This window comes from Ictidomys tridecemlineatus, chromosome 9 (assembly GCF_052094955.1).
Source record: "Ictidomys tridecemlineatus isolate mIctTri1 chromosome 9, mIctTri1.hap1, whole genome shotgun sequence".
Classification (NCBI taxonomy): domain Eukaryota; kingdom Metazoa; phylum Chordata; class Mammalia; order Rodentia; family Sciuridae; genus Ictidomys; species Ictidomys tridecemlineatus.
The window spans coordinates 147,336,005-147,351,034 of NC_135485.1; the positions used below are offsets into that span (position 1 = coordinate 147,336,005).

The window sequence follows — 15,030 nt, forward strand, 5'->3', positions numbered from 1 at the left end:
AGGCCAACAGCTGACATCCGAGCTTGTAAGGGTGTGACAGTGTCCCTAGGTCCCAGCCAGCCAACGTGCAGCTGGGTGCCAGAGAGAAGCAGAAGTGAGGAGGTGGGCCAGCAGGTATGGCCAGGGCAGGTCTTCCTGAGACCTGGTGGTTGAAGGAGTCAGGGAAAGATGGAGCATTGAGCTCAGGTCATGGGACAGTGCTGAGACCCTCAAAGGACTGTGCTCAAGGTGATCCCAGGGACTAGTAACCATCCACCTTTGGCAATAGTGGGTGCTTTTAACTAGCTTGGAGTAACTACTGGCTGGGAGAGCATTCTCCTTGTTTGTAACCACAGACCTTTCCTCAAGTGTGCTCGGAGTTCAGACTTAACATACTTGCCTAGCCACAAGAGTCTCAGGCAGGAAGTACACCTGACACAGCCTTTGATTGACAGCTTCCTAGAGTGCAAGGCAGGAACACACACACGTGCAGTCTGTGGGGCTAACCCTCCACCTCGGGGCAGGTCACAGGAGTCCAGCAGATAAAGACCACCAAGCATGAGCTCACGATTCCAGAACCACAGAAACAGGAGCCAGAGCAGGAGGAGGGGAAACCACAGGGAGCAGAACTAGATGGCCTTAAATTTAGATATGACATTTCAGGTGAAGAAAACTGGCAAACGTCTAGAACATTTTAAAATAAATATGAGTTACATGAGTAAAAAGGTCATGTTGTATCTAAAGATTAAATAGAATTGGAAAAGAAACAAGTGAAACCTTTAGAAATGAAAAATACAGTAACAGCATTGAAAAGCTCAAATGGTCCTGTTAAACCACAGGTTATTAACAGCTGGGAAGAGAATCAGTCAACTGATTGTGAACAAATGTCATAAAGTGCAACACAAAGACCTGGAAGTGGAAAAGAGGAATCAAGATACAAAGAATAGAATGAGTCTAGTCTATATCTAATCAGAGTGTCGGCTTTCATTCAAATTTTCTGCCCTGATTTTATTTATTTATTTTTTGTTTTCCAAGTTTCCCCCATGTATGTTCTTAAATGTTTTAGATCAACCATTTTACGCTGCACGGGTTCAGAGACTATCAACTCTGTTTCCATCCTTTGTGTGGCTGTCCTTGGTTTTTCATTCAATAGCAAATGAGAAACAGTTGCTTTCAAATAAAACCAAAATTGACCACTAACAGGTCTTTGTAAGTCAGATACATAAGAAAGCAGGAAAACTGGTAAACAGATGTGTGTGTCGCTAGACCTCACTGAAGACGTAAAACAAGATCATCTCTTGTGCAAGAAGACCTTGGCCTGAGTGGGCCTTTGGGAGTGAGGACACCAGGGGGTGGAGCCTCGTGAGTGGGACCAAGGTCTCTCCCTCCACCAAGCCAGGACAGGCAGTCTGCAGCCTGCAAAGGGCCTCACTGGAACCTAGCCGTCCTAGCAACCTGACCATGGACTTAACCTCCAGAACTGCGAGGAGCCATTTTCTGTTGATTTGAGCACCCATCTGTAGTAATGCAGCCTGAACTAAGACCTGCATTAAGAACGCGGAAATGCATAAATACTGCTGCACACTGACACCTAAGCTAGGGTCATCCTGTACCATGGTATTTTTCAGCAGGCAGGAAAGCAGGTAAACTTTAGATGGTGTCAAACATACACAGTAAAAACCAAGGACAGCCATGCAAAAGATGGAAACAGAGTTGATAGTCTCTGAACCCATGCAGGGTAAAAGGGTTGATTCAAAACATTTAAGAACATACATGGGGGAAACTTAGAAAACAAATACGATAAAAGCAGGGCAGAAAGTTAGTGTTAGAGGTACGTTCATGTATATCAGTAATCACAAAACGTGCCTTCTTAAAACTTTGACCTTTGGAACACAAAAACTTGGATTGAAAAATTCTTATGCTGCTTATCACTTCTTATGCGTGAGGATACCAACTGCTGGAAAGGGAAAGAATGTCTGTCCCAGGCAACAGGCAAATGCTAACTTTACATATTACAATGACATGGATCTAGAGGTGAAGAGGGTGATTCCAGACAAAGATGACTTCAGACACAGGAGGTCCTGCTTTCCATGAGGACAGCACAGACAGCCCTTACCTTGTGAAGGTCTAGCTTAGCAGTGGCACCCAAATGGCCTGCCTCAGTGGAGACTGTGTTGGGAATTGGATTCTGATCTTCTGGGTTTAGGATTTGCAGTGGGTGGGAGGCTCTCTCAGTGTGGTGCACAGCAGCAGGGAGCCTAGCTCCCAGCAGCCCCCAGGCAGCCACATGGTCACAGGGTACTCTGGGCTAAGCCTAGGTGTTGGTCAAGCTAGGCATGTCAGATGCATGTGCAGTTTGTCAGACCATGGCCCATGATAAGTTGGGGAACAACTGAATTATTAAAGTCTGCACACTCAAGTACCAAGGACATGTAGCATAAGAAGACCCACAAGTACACACTGGAAGTTGGAGTGTAGGATGGCTCATGAACTTTGTAGTGCTATCTGCTGTTCCCAGAAGTGTTGGGGTCCCATCCAACACTCTCCCCTTGGAAAAATGCCCTCACCCACAGTATGCACATGTGCAAGATCATTCACACAACATTGTTTGCAAGAGGGAAATGTGGGAAAGATTTAACTGTCCATCAGTGGAGAGTAAGTGAATTGAGATATAGCCATTGAACGGGATACCACCCGGCATTAAAAATGAGTTGGAGCAATATATTGTTCAGAAAATTAAAGTGAGGACTGGGAGCTCATAAAGATATTTTGAGAAGAAAATGAAATTTGATTCAAAAGTACACACAAAAAATATAGCATGAATTCTTTCTATACTTTAAAAAGGCAAAATAATAGGCTGTCTTGCTTGGGAACTCATCATACCCAAGTGGTAAAGTACAGAGACAGGCGAAGGGTACACACACCAGGGGGGTGGTCCCATGGCCCTGGAGGGGGAGGTTCTCAGGAAGGGTTGGGGCCCCAACAGCCTACCTGTTTGCTGGTGGGGCACAGGGGTCTGCCTTGCTACTTATATGCTGTTTTCTGGTCTGAAAAAAACTTATAATAATGTAAATATAATGTGTTAATATAAGAGGAAATGAAAAGCATATATTTTGAAGGTATAATTGAAAAAAGTATTTTGAAGGTATAATTGAAAAAACAAAACCAGTAAGTGTCCTTAAATCTAAAATAACATTTTCACTATGCACTGAGTAGCAACCTGCCAGCCATTAAAGAGAACAATGTCATTTATTTTAGTTCCAGTTCAGACTGAAAAGGTGATCGTACAGTCAAGTTCCCAGGATCAAAGATGGTTAAGGAATTTGGACGTTTCTTTTTCTCTTCCTTTTGAGATATATGTTTTCCTTAAGAATCTGTATTCAACAATTTTTTTAAATACTTCATTTTTAAAAGTAATTTAGGTTAAAAAAAAGAATATCTTATTAGGAAAAAAATGTCGGGTAACAGAAATTAGAATACGCGAACTAAAGTTGAGTTGTATCTGTATAAACTTACCAAAATTGGGTTCAGGAACACCTTTGAGCTGGTAGTTCAGCACCTAGATCGGAATCCTCGTGCTCTCTTCTCAGGACCCCAGTGCATCTTACAGCATCCTAGGCCAAAAGGAGTAGCTGGAGTGAGGCAAAGGAGTTGGATCACAAAGGCCACCCCCAGTCCTGCCAGGACAGGATGTGCCATGCTGCTAGGGACATTTCAGTTGGGGTGGTACCCCCAACCCTGGTGACTGCACCTCCCTGACCCTCTGGTCTCCCCACAGGAGAAGCCCTACAAGTGCTCGGAGTGCAGCAAAGCCTTCAGCCAGAAGCGAGGCTTGGAGGAGCACAAGAGGACACACACGGGAGAGAAGCCTTTCCAGTGTGACGTGAGTGGCTCCCCTTCCCTGTCTCCTGCAAGGCAGGAGCCACGTACTCCACAGCCTGTTGGTATCACCCCTCTGCCTGCCATGCAGCATGGCCTGTGGCTTTGGGTGAGGTGACCCCTGTGATCACACATGGCCCTTGTCTCGCCACGGTTCCCTGTGGCTTCCTAGCAGCAAGTAAACGCTGCTCTTCCTTTGGATCTTCCTTCCAGAGTGCCATTCAAGTGCCTGCCACCTCTTTGACCACTTACTAACATCAAACCAAAGATCTGGTTGATCATGGGTATTATTTACTTTGTTAAATCCAAATGGTGAATTTCTAAAATACATATGAAGCCTCTGTGTTAAATAATGCTGTCTATAGTTTCTGCTTCTGACCAAATTATGATTCATTGAAATGGAATCATTAACATAGCAGTTTACATGATTTTGAAAGGAAAAAAGACTACCGTTCTCAGTATCTGAGCATTGATTAAGTTGTGACAGAGAGGCTTCTTAGCCAGTGATGTATTTGTCTCAAGAAGTTGACAGTTGACAGAGCTGGCACTGGTGTTAAGGAAAGCAAGAGGATGCTTACTTTTGACAAAAGTCAAAAAGAGAATTAGTGTAGCTCAATTTTAGGAAGAAACCTCAGAGTTGTGACATTGGCTAATGGCATGGATTCCCTGTAAATTCCAAGAACTGGGGAGCCAGGGGGCACAGTCTGCAGTGAGCAGCCCTGAGAGGACGGGTATGGATGCAAGACACTGTGCTTGTCCTCAGGAAGCTTTGGTGCTAGGGTTGGGCCGGGGTCCTCTCTCCCCAGTCGGCAGAAGGCTGCCTAGGAGAAGGAAGCGCATGCAGAGGGTTCTGTTGTGCATTGGAGCTGCGGTCCTGGCCTAGGCATTTCCATAGCTCCACTCCTTGCTGCTTTTTTGGGGAGCATAAAAGGCAGCACCCATTTGAGTGACATAATCGCACAGCAGCGCTGACAGACATGGGCCTGGAATTAGATCCTGATGGTGCGTGGACATCTTCCCTCCGTCACACACTGCTATCTGTCTACATGGAATACCTTTGCCGAGCATCTAAAAGAGCAGTGTTGTTTTTCATGCTTTACTTTCTTCTTGTCTCCTTCTGTCTGTTGACTCCTCTGAGTGCCGAGCTCTCCAGCCCTCATCTGCAGCCCGACTGGTCTGTTGAGTGAAGGTCCACATTTCTGAGAACCTGCTCAGCTTCCCTGGGCTGTGCCTGCTCAGCAGAGCATGAGCTGCTGATGCTCCCACAGCTGTCCTCCTAACTGCCACCTGGCAGCCCTGCTTCCCAAGGACACCAGTCCCTCTCTTCTAGGCAGCTCCCATGCTGCTGGCTGTGCATGGCACTCCCTCACGCTTCTGATCCCACGCTGGGTGTGCCCACCCAGCCTGCAGCCCTGCCAAGGGGCGTGTGGCTGCAGTTGTGGAGTTGAAGTCCCTGTAACACGTGAGTTTCATAAGGAAGTATTCCAGGGCTGTCAGTTCAGTGATAGCATTGAGAACCATCTCTGGTTCCAAGACATTGTCATAGCACCAGAACAGAGCTGTATGCACAGGGACCGTTACTCCCCAGCCTCCGGCCAGGCAGCCTCCAGACTGATTTCACCTTATAGATTTTCCCATTCAGGACTGTTAACGTGAGTTCACGCAGTGTGTGTGTGCACACTGGCTTCTCCCACTCACCAGGTGTCGCGAGTTCCCCTTGTGGCTGTGTCAGTGGGTTGTCCCTTCTCCTGGCTAGATGGTGTCCCACTGCATTTGTCCTCCTGCCATGGGCGGGCACATGGGCTGTGTCTGCCTCTGGACTGTTGTGGATAGTGCTGTTGGGGTTTGAGTGTGCAGAGTTTAGCTCCCTCAGGCCTGATACTTTGCAAGAGCTGTGGCTGTGATTTAGGTCAGCTGAGGCAAACCTCAGTTAGGAGGAGGAAAAGTTCTCTTCCCCTTATCGCAAGTCACAAGTTCTGCATGGTTTGGCCAAGAGGAAGAAGCTTCCTGCATACTTGATCTGGGAACAGTACATTCTAAAGAAGCAAATACATCCTCAGGGGATTAGATAATGTCTACAAAGAACTTTAGGAGGGTACTTATCAAATAGACAGGAACAATCTGAATTTAGCTCTGTGTACCCGCTGAGGCATGATATTTGGGCAATGTGGGTGAAGTGTTACTGAAGAATTGCTTGCTTTGTTAGAAGAAAAATATAAAAGAAACTTGCAAATAAACCTCAGCATGCAGTTGCAATTGCTTCCTTGGCTCTGCATCCCCTGTGTCCTGGTTATTTCGCTTACCCAGGGACCCGAACGCTGTAGACGTTCACATAGTGCATTTTCAGTTCTTGGACACACCCCTCTCCAGGGTGGAACTGGGAGTTGCAGGGTGGTTTCTTGCTGTCTGGGGAGCTGCCATGCTTCTCCCACAGAGCTGAACTGTTCACATCCATACATGTGTGCAGGAGGCTCCCTGTTCCACTGCCTGCCCACACTTGCATTTCTGTGTTTTGTTCTTTGATTAGTTGCTTTTTTGTTTGTTTTCTTTTTAAGTTCTGGGTGTAGTCTTTATTTACACTCCTCAGGACTAGCGGTGCTGAGCTTCTGACATGTGCTGTTTGACACACATTTGTGTGTCCTCTCTGGAGAAACGTCTGTCTAGTCCTTGCCATTGAAAAACTGAATTGCTTATTTTGGTTGTTGTCGACTTCTAAGAGTTTGTTTTAATACATTTTGGATTCTGGACCCTTATCAGATATATGAAATGCAATCATTTTCTCCCATTGTATAGGTTTTCTTTTTACTTTCCTGATAAGATTCTTGACAATAATATGTTTCCTTGATAATATCCTGACAATAATATATTGTCCAAGTTATACATTTTTCTTTATTTAATAATACTTTTGATGTATGAATCCATTCCCAAATCAAAAGTTAAGAAGTTTTTCACCCTTCTGTTCATTTTTTTTCCTCTAAGTTTTATCATGTTGAGTCTTAGATGTAGGTCTTTGGTCCATCTTGAGTTAATGTTTACATATGGCATAAGGCAGGGATCTGGATTTTTCACTCTTTCACCATTGAATATGATCTTAGCTGTAAGTTTCACAAATGCCCGTTGTTATGTGGGGGATGTTTCCATCTCTCTTAGTTTTCTGAGTGTTTTTTTGTTTTCAAACAGAAGAAAAAGTGCTGGATTTTGTCAAATGCCCTTCCTGCATCTATCGAAATTGACGTGTTCATTTTTTCCTTTGCTCCATTGGTATAATGTACTTGTTTTTCTTTTTGAACCACTTCTGTAGCCCTGGGATGAATTCCACTTGGTTGTGGTTTAGGAGCCTTTTAAGAGGCTGTTAGACATAGCTTGGGTTTTGTTTGAGAATGTTTGCCTCTAGATTCATAAAGGATCTTGTTCTGTTGTTCACTCTCTTTGTGATATCTTTGTCTGGCTTTGGCATCAGCGTCATGCTCCCTCACAGAATGAGTTAGGTAGTGTTCTCCTTCTCTGAGATTCTTCTCCTTTCCCTCCTCCCCCTCTTTCTGAAAGATTTATATTCTTCTTTAAATGTCTGGTAGAAGTCAAGCACTTAAAGTCTGGGATTTCTCTTTGCTGGGATGTTTGAATTTGACTCAGTCTCTTTATTTGTTATAGGTCTGTTGAGACTTTTCATTTCATCTCGTGTCAGTTTTAGTAATTTATGTGTTTCAAGGAACTTGTGTGTTTTACCTAGGTTACCCAACTTGTTGATTATTTAAAATACCTTCTTACAATCATTTTTACTTCTCTAGGGTTGGTAGTCATGGCCTAACGTAAGCTCAGCCATGTGCTTCTCAATGATTGCTTCTGACAAACTCTAGGATAAAATCCTCTTAGCGACTTGCCTGAAATATTGTTCTTTGTCATATTTTAATTTCTTCCGTCAGTACTGCTTCTAGGTATTTCTCCAACCAAAGGCCACCTCTAAATTCCATTTGCCACCCTCAATCCTCTTTTTCTCTCACCCAACACCCAGTCCAGCATTATAAGTGTTCTTAGGTGAGTTGGCATCTGAGTGGTGTCACAGCTCCACAGCTGCACTGTAGCCGCCTGGAGCATTGCAGAGGCTGCTCAACAGACCACTCTCCTGTCTTTGCCCATAACGCTCATCTCAAACTTGCCTGTGTCCTCAAACCTAGAACAGTGTCTGCCATGCAGGAAGCTGATAAGTAGCCATGTCTTAGTTCAGTGCAAGTCACTGGCCTCCCTGACTCCCATCTCATGCTCTCATTTGCAGACTAAATGATATTCCAATTCAGTCTCCACTTGAACCCTTTGATGAATTCCTACCCCTAACAGGATGTCCTTCCATGTTCTTCTTTGGTCTCCAAGTCCTCCATGGGTTGTTTCCAGCAAGCTGATTCTCTAACCCTCGGGTGTGATAGGCCATATGTTAACATCCTCAGCCTCTCTGCGTTTCCTCTCTCCCCTCCCCGTCACAGCCCACCCACCCAGAACCTGACACTCATGACCTCCCTCCAGATCCAGTCTTGGCTGCCTCTTCCTTAGAGCTGGGCCTCCTCAGTCCAGGCACTGATCCCACTGGCCCCCATGCCTCTCCTGACCGCATGGTTATGGCCCTGCTCCTTAGACTGCAGTCACGAGGTCAAGAAGTGTGTTCTCTGTCATTTTCTTCTCAACCAAAGCGGTGGGCTCATTGTGTGGGATTAAGTATCTGTTAGCTGAAGATGTTCCAATAGGGTTCCAATTCCCATCTCTCCAGCTACTTTCTGTGAAAAATCTTGTTTACTTTACTTTAAAACAGTCTAGAGCATAACTGGAGGTTTGGAGGGTTTTCATTCTGTGGCACGTAAGTCAGTATAAGGTCAGAGTGGGTCAGGGTTGGATAAGAGCTACAGTCGAAAGGAGAAAAGGAAGTGTCACTGTTCTTCTTGTTCTCACTGTTCTCAGCATGTGTAAATGTCCTTGCATGTGGCTGATTTTTTAAGAATGTCCTTGGGGGCCTAATACCACATTGAAGCTACTGAAGGCAAAGCTTCTAGTGTTCAGGTAGCTTCACAAGTGTGGCCTCAGGTGCTCCCTACCTGGCTCTCATCCTGCCCTCTGCTGGGCTGCACCCCTATCTCCTATGTGGACTTGGAGGGTGCCTTAATTCATGCCATGACTGGCAGCTGCAGCGACTTGCTTGGCCTCCTTCCATTCCCTGCACCCATGGCCAAGGTGTGAATGTACCTGCAGGGGCCTGCCTCCCACCTTGCTGCTGCACCCAGCTCTCCCAGACCTTCTCTAAATTGTCAGAGTCATCTCTGTTTTTAAATGGTGGGTAGGGAGAGTGTGGTTCCGTGTGTCTTGATGAAGCAATAGCCTGCATCACATATGGCCCAGGGACAGGGAGAGGCGAGACATAGCCCCAACATCCTGCATTCTTATCCTGGAAGTCACATCCTGGTTCTGGGGACCTGGGAGTCTGGTTCTTCTCCTGTGCCTCGTTTCCTCCTGTAGACAGGGATGACAGCATGAACAACTACAGAAAAGACAGATGCTCTGTGAGCCCCAAAAGTGCTACATCTGAGGAGTTGGCAGTTGACTCCCAGCCACCATGCGAGCAGTGGCGTGCATTGGGAAGGCAGAGTGGGCAGTGGTCTTGGCCCGCAGCACTCAGGCCCTTGTGGAGCACAACATTCAACAAGTAAATCTGAATGAATATCTCACTACAATCTCAAAAAGACTGGAAAAGAGAAGGGAAAGAACTTGGGCTACAAAAGAGTGGTTAGGAAAGAACCCTCTGTGAAAGCAACTCAGTTCCTTAGGAGACGAGGGGTCAGCTCCAGGAAGAGCAACTGGGCAGTGGGTGAGACAGAGGGAGGCTCAGGTGGGAGGGGCACTGGGAGAGGAGGTAGCCGGCCCAGGAGCAGGAGCAGGTGCAGGTGCAGGTGGAGCTGGAGGTTCCAGGCCCTTCAGGAGTGGAAGGAAAGCACTCTGCATCGGATTTCAAAAGAAAGCCACTGAGAAGTTGTCATCACTTGTTCACTTTGACCCTGGGTTTGGAGAAGGGCCAGAGAAAGAGGACATGGCAGATAGCTTTCCTGTCTTCCTCATGATGGCGAGTTAAGATATACTTACGAACACGTTTATGTCACTTGGAAATACTTTTCACAGATACTTTCTTAATTTGTTCAAAATTATTTCATAGACTTTGGGTATTTTCCTGCCCATAACAAGTCTGTCTTCCAGGTGGTCACATGAAGCCCACCCTCAGCTGGCTGTGTTCTGTACTTCAAAATAATATTTGCTTTTTTATTATAAAAGGTTACTTTTTAATATCATAAAAGTGGGAAAATATGGAAGCAAATGAGAACAATAAGACAATCCCATTTCTAGCTGATATCAGCTGGTTAATTTTGTCAATCTCTTGACATTTCTCTTCATGATTATTTGTACTGATGCAGTTATACTCTTTATTTCCATCTTATATATAAAATCACATTGATTATAATATCCATTTCTTCCCTCTGCTTTCTCTTGCCTCTAAACCTTTTTGAAAGTATGATTCTTCTTTGACAGCCGGAAGATAGTCCCTTCTGATTGTATCCAAGTGAGCACCCCCATTAACTGTGGCTCATGTTTGTCCTTTGTGCATGAGCCTGCATCAGCACCCTGTGGATGACGCCTTAACTAGAGGTACCAGGTGGCATGCCTGGTTCTGGGAGGCCTCTAACCCTCCAGGACCTGGAGGACTTTGCTCAGCAGTGACCACTCCCCAGGGCCTCCCCGTACATCCTGTCCTCCCTTTGGACATGTGTTTGTGTGGGGTGTGACTCTGGGAAGCATGGGTCTCCAGTGCAGGACCTATTGGAGGCTGCCCTTTCTGCTAATCTCAGTCCTTCCACAGGGTCTGACTCCTTCCCTGCCATCACAGTTCCTGTGTCTTGTCTCCGTGCTCGATGCTCCATGTTTCAGGTCCCTCCTCCTTCCCCTGCCTCCACTGAGACACCTTGCTGTGTTCTCCAGTAACTGTGAAGGTGCATAGTCTGTGTCTGACTGTGATCCCAGAACTCATGCTGGTCAGCTGTTGCAGGAGGAATGCGTCCTTTCCTGAGCCTGGTCTGGGAGTCACCTGTTGCAAAGCCACGTGCCTACTCCAAGGTGTTTCTCCTCTTTCAACAGCTACATCCTCCTTCAAATCCCACCTGCAGTGGCTTTTGGCTCCCTCCTGGTGACACAGGCTATTCTGTCCAAGCTACCGATGATGCTCCTTGCTAGAGAAGAAGGAAGAAAAAAAGGCACTGACATTTATTTAGTGTTCACAGCATAACACCAATTTGCATAGCTTATTTTATTTAATTTTAAAATCCTGTGAGGTAACCACCATGTCGTCCTTTTGCAGGGGAAGGAGGCAGAGTTAAAAGGGATAGTCTGTCTGTGCTGACCTCCTTAGTAAGTGATGAGCGAGAAGACCCCAGTGGTCACTCCACGAGTATGTATGAATGCCATCACTGTGGCCCTTGCCTTACACTCTGGATGCTGAGTGGCAGAACATAGAGACCCTGCCCTCATGCCACCGAGACTAGAGGGTGAGATGCTCAAGGAACAGTGGGCAGTGCTGTGTAGAAGTCACAGACCAGATGGCAGGTTTTGCTTCAAGCTCGGTGCTCAGGGCAGGCTTCCCTGGAGGGCCAGGGACCTGAAGCTCCTGCACCTCCCACAACACCACTGCATGGCATCTGGTGGCTGCCCTCCCACCTGCCCAGTGTACACTCACTGTTCCAGTGCTTTCTAGCCTTGCTGTCCAGTGCCAGCTCTCCTAGAGTGCCACACAGCTCTTCTCTGGCACCGCATTCTTTGTTTTCGCATGTGTAAGCATGCTTCAGTGTAGAACAGATGGACTCCGAGGACACTTGTGTGAGTGGGTTTTTTGTGAATGATTCCACACTGGGAATTCCATTTCGTTTCCTTTTATAACTTCGGCAACAGTGCTCCACATGTTCTGTGCTAACGTAGTTCATCGTTAGGCTGCTCAGTGCACACTGAGCCGGGTGGCACCATGCAGGGCTCATGTGGAGCACACTGTGGCATTCCCCAAACAAAGCCTGCGTCACAAGAAAGAAGGAAGTGGAGGAGGGGCTGAGTACCCTCACCACACTCCCCGTGAAGTTTACCACTGGCTTCACAAGAGGGGCCTCCCAGAAGGGCACCCAGAGAGGGCGTCTGGTGCCGATTGGGAGGCAAGGCTGGGCCATTCAGAGAAATGCCACCTAGACCATAGGGCCTGGTGCTCTGGAGGCTTCCTGGGCTTCCACCATGGTAAGGAAGCTCTCCTCACCAGGGACTTGCTCTCTGCAGTGTTTAAATCCAGCTGCTGGTGCCATGGGGTGGTCATGGCACAAAGGATGCTGCCACGCCCGCTCTGCAGTGGCTGTTAATTCAGAAACCAGTAAGGGACAATGAGAGACTGAGAAAAGACAAACACATAAGAGAGAAAGCTGGGAGCAAGTGGGACAGTGTCCTCTGATGGAGCAGCAGTGATCCAGAGCTGGCTTAGCACGTTTAATACATAGGTTTCATCAAAAGGTTATTTGTGGTAAAGTTTCTGCAAAGCAGGCAATCTGAAGGACGCAGCACTGGCAAGACTTTAGGATCATCTTGTTAAGCTCAGAATTCTCTATCCCTGAGAGCTGTGCCTGAGCTCAAGGTGCAGGCTGATATAGCTCTGTACCTTTTTACAGACCTCCTCAGGCTGGGCGTCACCATAGCAACTGGGCATTCTTGACCTGCACCTTGGCACAGGAAGTTCCCAGCACAAACACAGCCATGAGGCAGTCAGAGACCATGATTCAAGTCACCACTCTCCACTGGACATGAGTAAATGCAATATCCCTGGGGACAGTAATGAATTTCTTAGTCCATTAGTTAGGTGTTAAATTCTTGTGAGTGCATACTGGATAGCAGGAATTTGCATAAAGTCTATTGTGAGAATGACAGTTGAGGCTTCTCAGTAAGGTGTGACTGGTGTCTCTGGGTCTCTTCTAGGTCTGTGACTTGGCTTTCAGCCTGAAGAAGATGCTGATTCGACACAAGATGACCCACAATCCCCACCGTCCTCTGGCAGAGTGCCAGTTCTGCCACAAGAAGTTTACAAGGAACGACTACCTCAAGGTGCACAGGGACCATGTCCACGGAGTGGCCGACAGCTAGATGGCTGTGCAGGGGGCCTTTTAGAAGGTGCCTGGAGAGCCCAGTCTTGCCTCTCACGCAGCGTGACAGAGGTGGCCAGAAGTAGCTGTGCTCTCAGAGCTCTTATTCTCCTACCTTTGGAGTTTGCAGATGCATATGTAAAATACATCAAAAGTATTATATTTTCCACAAGTGGTACAAATGGAGGGGAAGAAACCTCTGTAGTCTGCAGAATACTGCTGTGCTCTGTCCCGTAAAGTTGCAAAGACGAGTTAGGGTGTTCTGACTCTTTCTGTAAGGAAGATTGTTAGCACTTCCATCTGCTGGGCCTCTTTACTTTGTTGTTTGTGTGTGTTTATCTTTGTGCACACTGTCAGTACTGGCTAGAGCACTGTTCTTACTAATTTAGACAGAAATCAAGGTCCCCTGCTCTTTCTTTGAAGAAAGAAGACTAAGCATTTTCCAAGTCTCCAAGATGATGGCAGATGGATGCTTGCTCTTTTAAGAAACAGACCAAGAGTTTGTTATTTAACACTTCACACAGCAAATGAGTTTAAAATAAAGAGCTATTCGATAATGAAAGCCTCTATTAAATCGTTGCTCATTTTAGAGAATTCTCAGGCAACAAATTTCCACTCATCATTTAGATACAGAAATTTATGGTCTGAATAATTTTATAATAAGATCTTTGCAAAAGTAGCCATGAACTTTTAAATATTCCTCAAGCTTCCCCTCCTGAGTCTGCACTGCTTATCTTTAGAAATCAGTGATATGCAGATGTACATAACTGAAATAGACATGGCCTGGCCCCTGCACAGTTGGTGGCCTGCAGCTGGTGGTGCCAGCAGCCCTCTGCCTGTCATCCCAAGGCACAGCACAGGCATGTGCAGGCCCAGCCAGCCTCAGAGCATGAGTTCATCTTGCAAAAGACGTTTTCCAGAATTCTGGCAGAAGGTGACTCCGAAACACTCTTGAGTCACCTTCTATCAACTTATATAATTAGGGATCCAGAATAAAAAGTGCTGACCTGGCAGTTGCTAGGACTGAGTGGGACTGGTGCATGGGGGAAATCCAGCAGGGCACAGTGGCTCCTGCCAGGCTCCGTCCAGGGAGCACTGGATAGCAGCATATCCAACAGCTTACCTGGGAGAGCTCGGTGCAGCCTTACAATGGTGTCAGAAAATCCTGAGCCACCCAGGACCAGAGGAAACTGGGGAAAGGCCCAAATCATGAGCCTCTGTTTGGGACCACTACAAAGAGAGAAAGTGCAGTTCATCTTAAGGAAGTTACAAGGTCCTGACGGGTTCAGGCTGTCTGCTGACACAGGGCTGGACTTTGGAAATCTGTCTAGAATTATATTCATTCCCAGTTACAATTTTAAAATGAAGCATAAAAATTCAATATAGACATTTAAAACCTGTAAAATACTAAATTTTAAATTTATCAGAGATAGCTTTAAAAAAGATAAACCTTAGAATTATAATTTAGAATACGTCTAAGTATGGTTACTTGGAGTACTTTGTATCCGAAATTACAGACTATATTTTGTGAAAATAAACTTGGCCTGTTTCTCTCTCTGTCCTCTGTTTACATGGTGTGTCTTCAGCTCTGTAGCATGTTCAGTGATGATGGTGGGCGCTCGTGTCATCTACCTGTGAACCGGTCATGTGCATTGTGAAACATGCCCCACAGGATCCTCTGGGCATGGCCTTCTCTATAATCACTCGCCCTGATTATGTGGCGAGGGTGAGACTGGAAAGGAGGCCACACGATAATCTGTGTAATCTCAGTCAGTGTCACAGTCTGCAGGACTGCGGGGGAGCTGCCTGAAGTAGGGGCGCTGCCTGCTGTTCCAGAGCAGGCCAAGAGGAGTGCCCAACCCCTCTGCTGCCCCCTGGAGAGCACGCGGGTCTTTGGGGCAAAGTGGGGGCTGCTGATCACTGTCCACTCTTCAGAGAACTGAGACCCACATGTCTTTAAAAGACTATCCGAATGCTGTGA

The 15,030-nt window shown here is 46.5% G+C and overlaps 1 protein-coding gene across 9 annotated transcripts in view; it reads left to right on the top strand.

The window, feature by feature from the left end:
- Positions 1-14,606, top strand: part of Prdm5 (PR/SET domain 5) — a 148,762-nt gene extending 134,156 nt beyond the window's left edge. For all 9 annotated transcript variants that reach the window (XM_078022175.1, XM_078022174.1, XM_078022178.1 and 6 more), the window contains 2 exons: positions 3,758-3,862; positions 12,886-14,606. In XM_078022175.1, the coding sequence (XP_077878301.1) occupies positions 3,758-3,862; positions 12,886-13,050 (270 nt within the window). In that variant the 3' untranslated portion in view covers positions 13,051-14,606. The remainder of the gene's footprint in view (positions 1-3,757; positions 3,863-12,885) is intronic.
- The last annotated feature ends 424 nt before the right edge of the window (positions 14,607-15,030 follow it).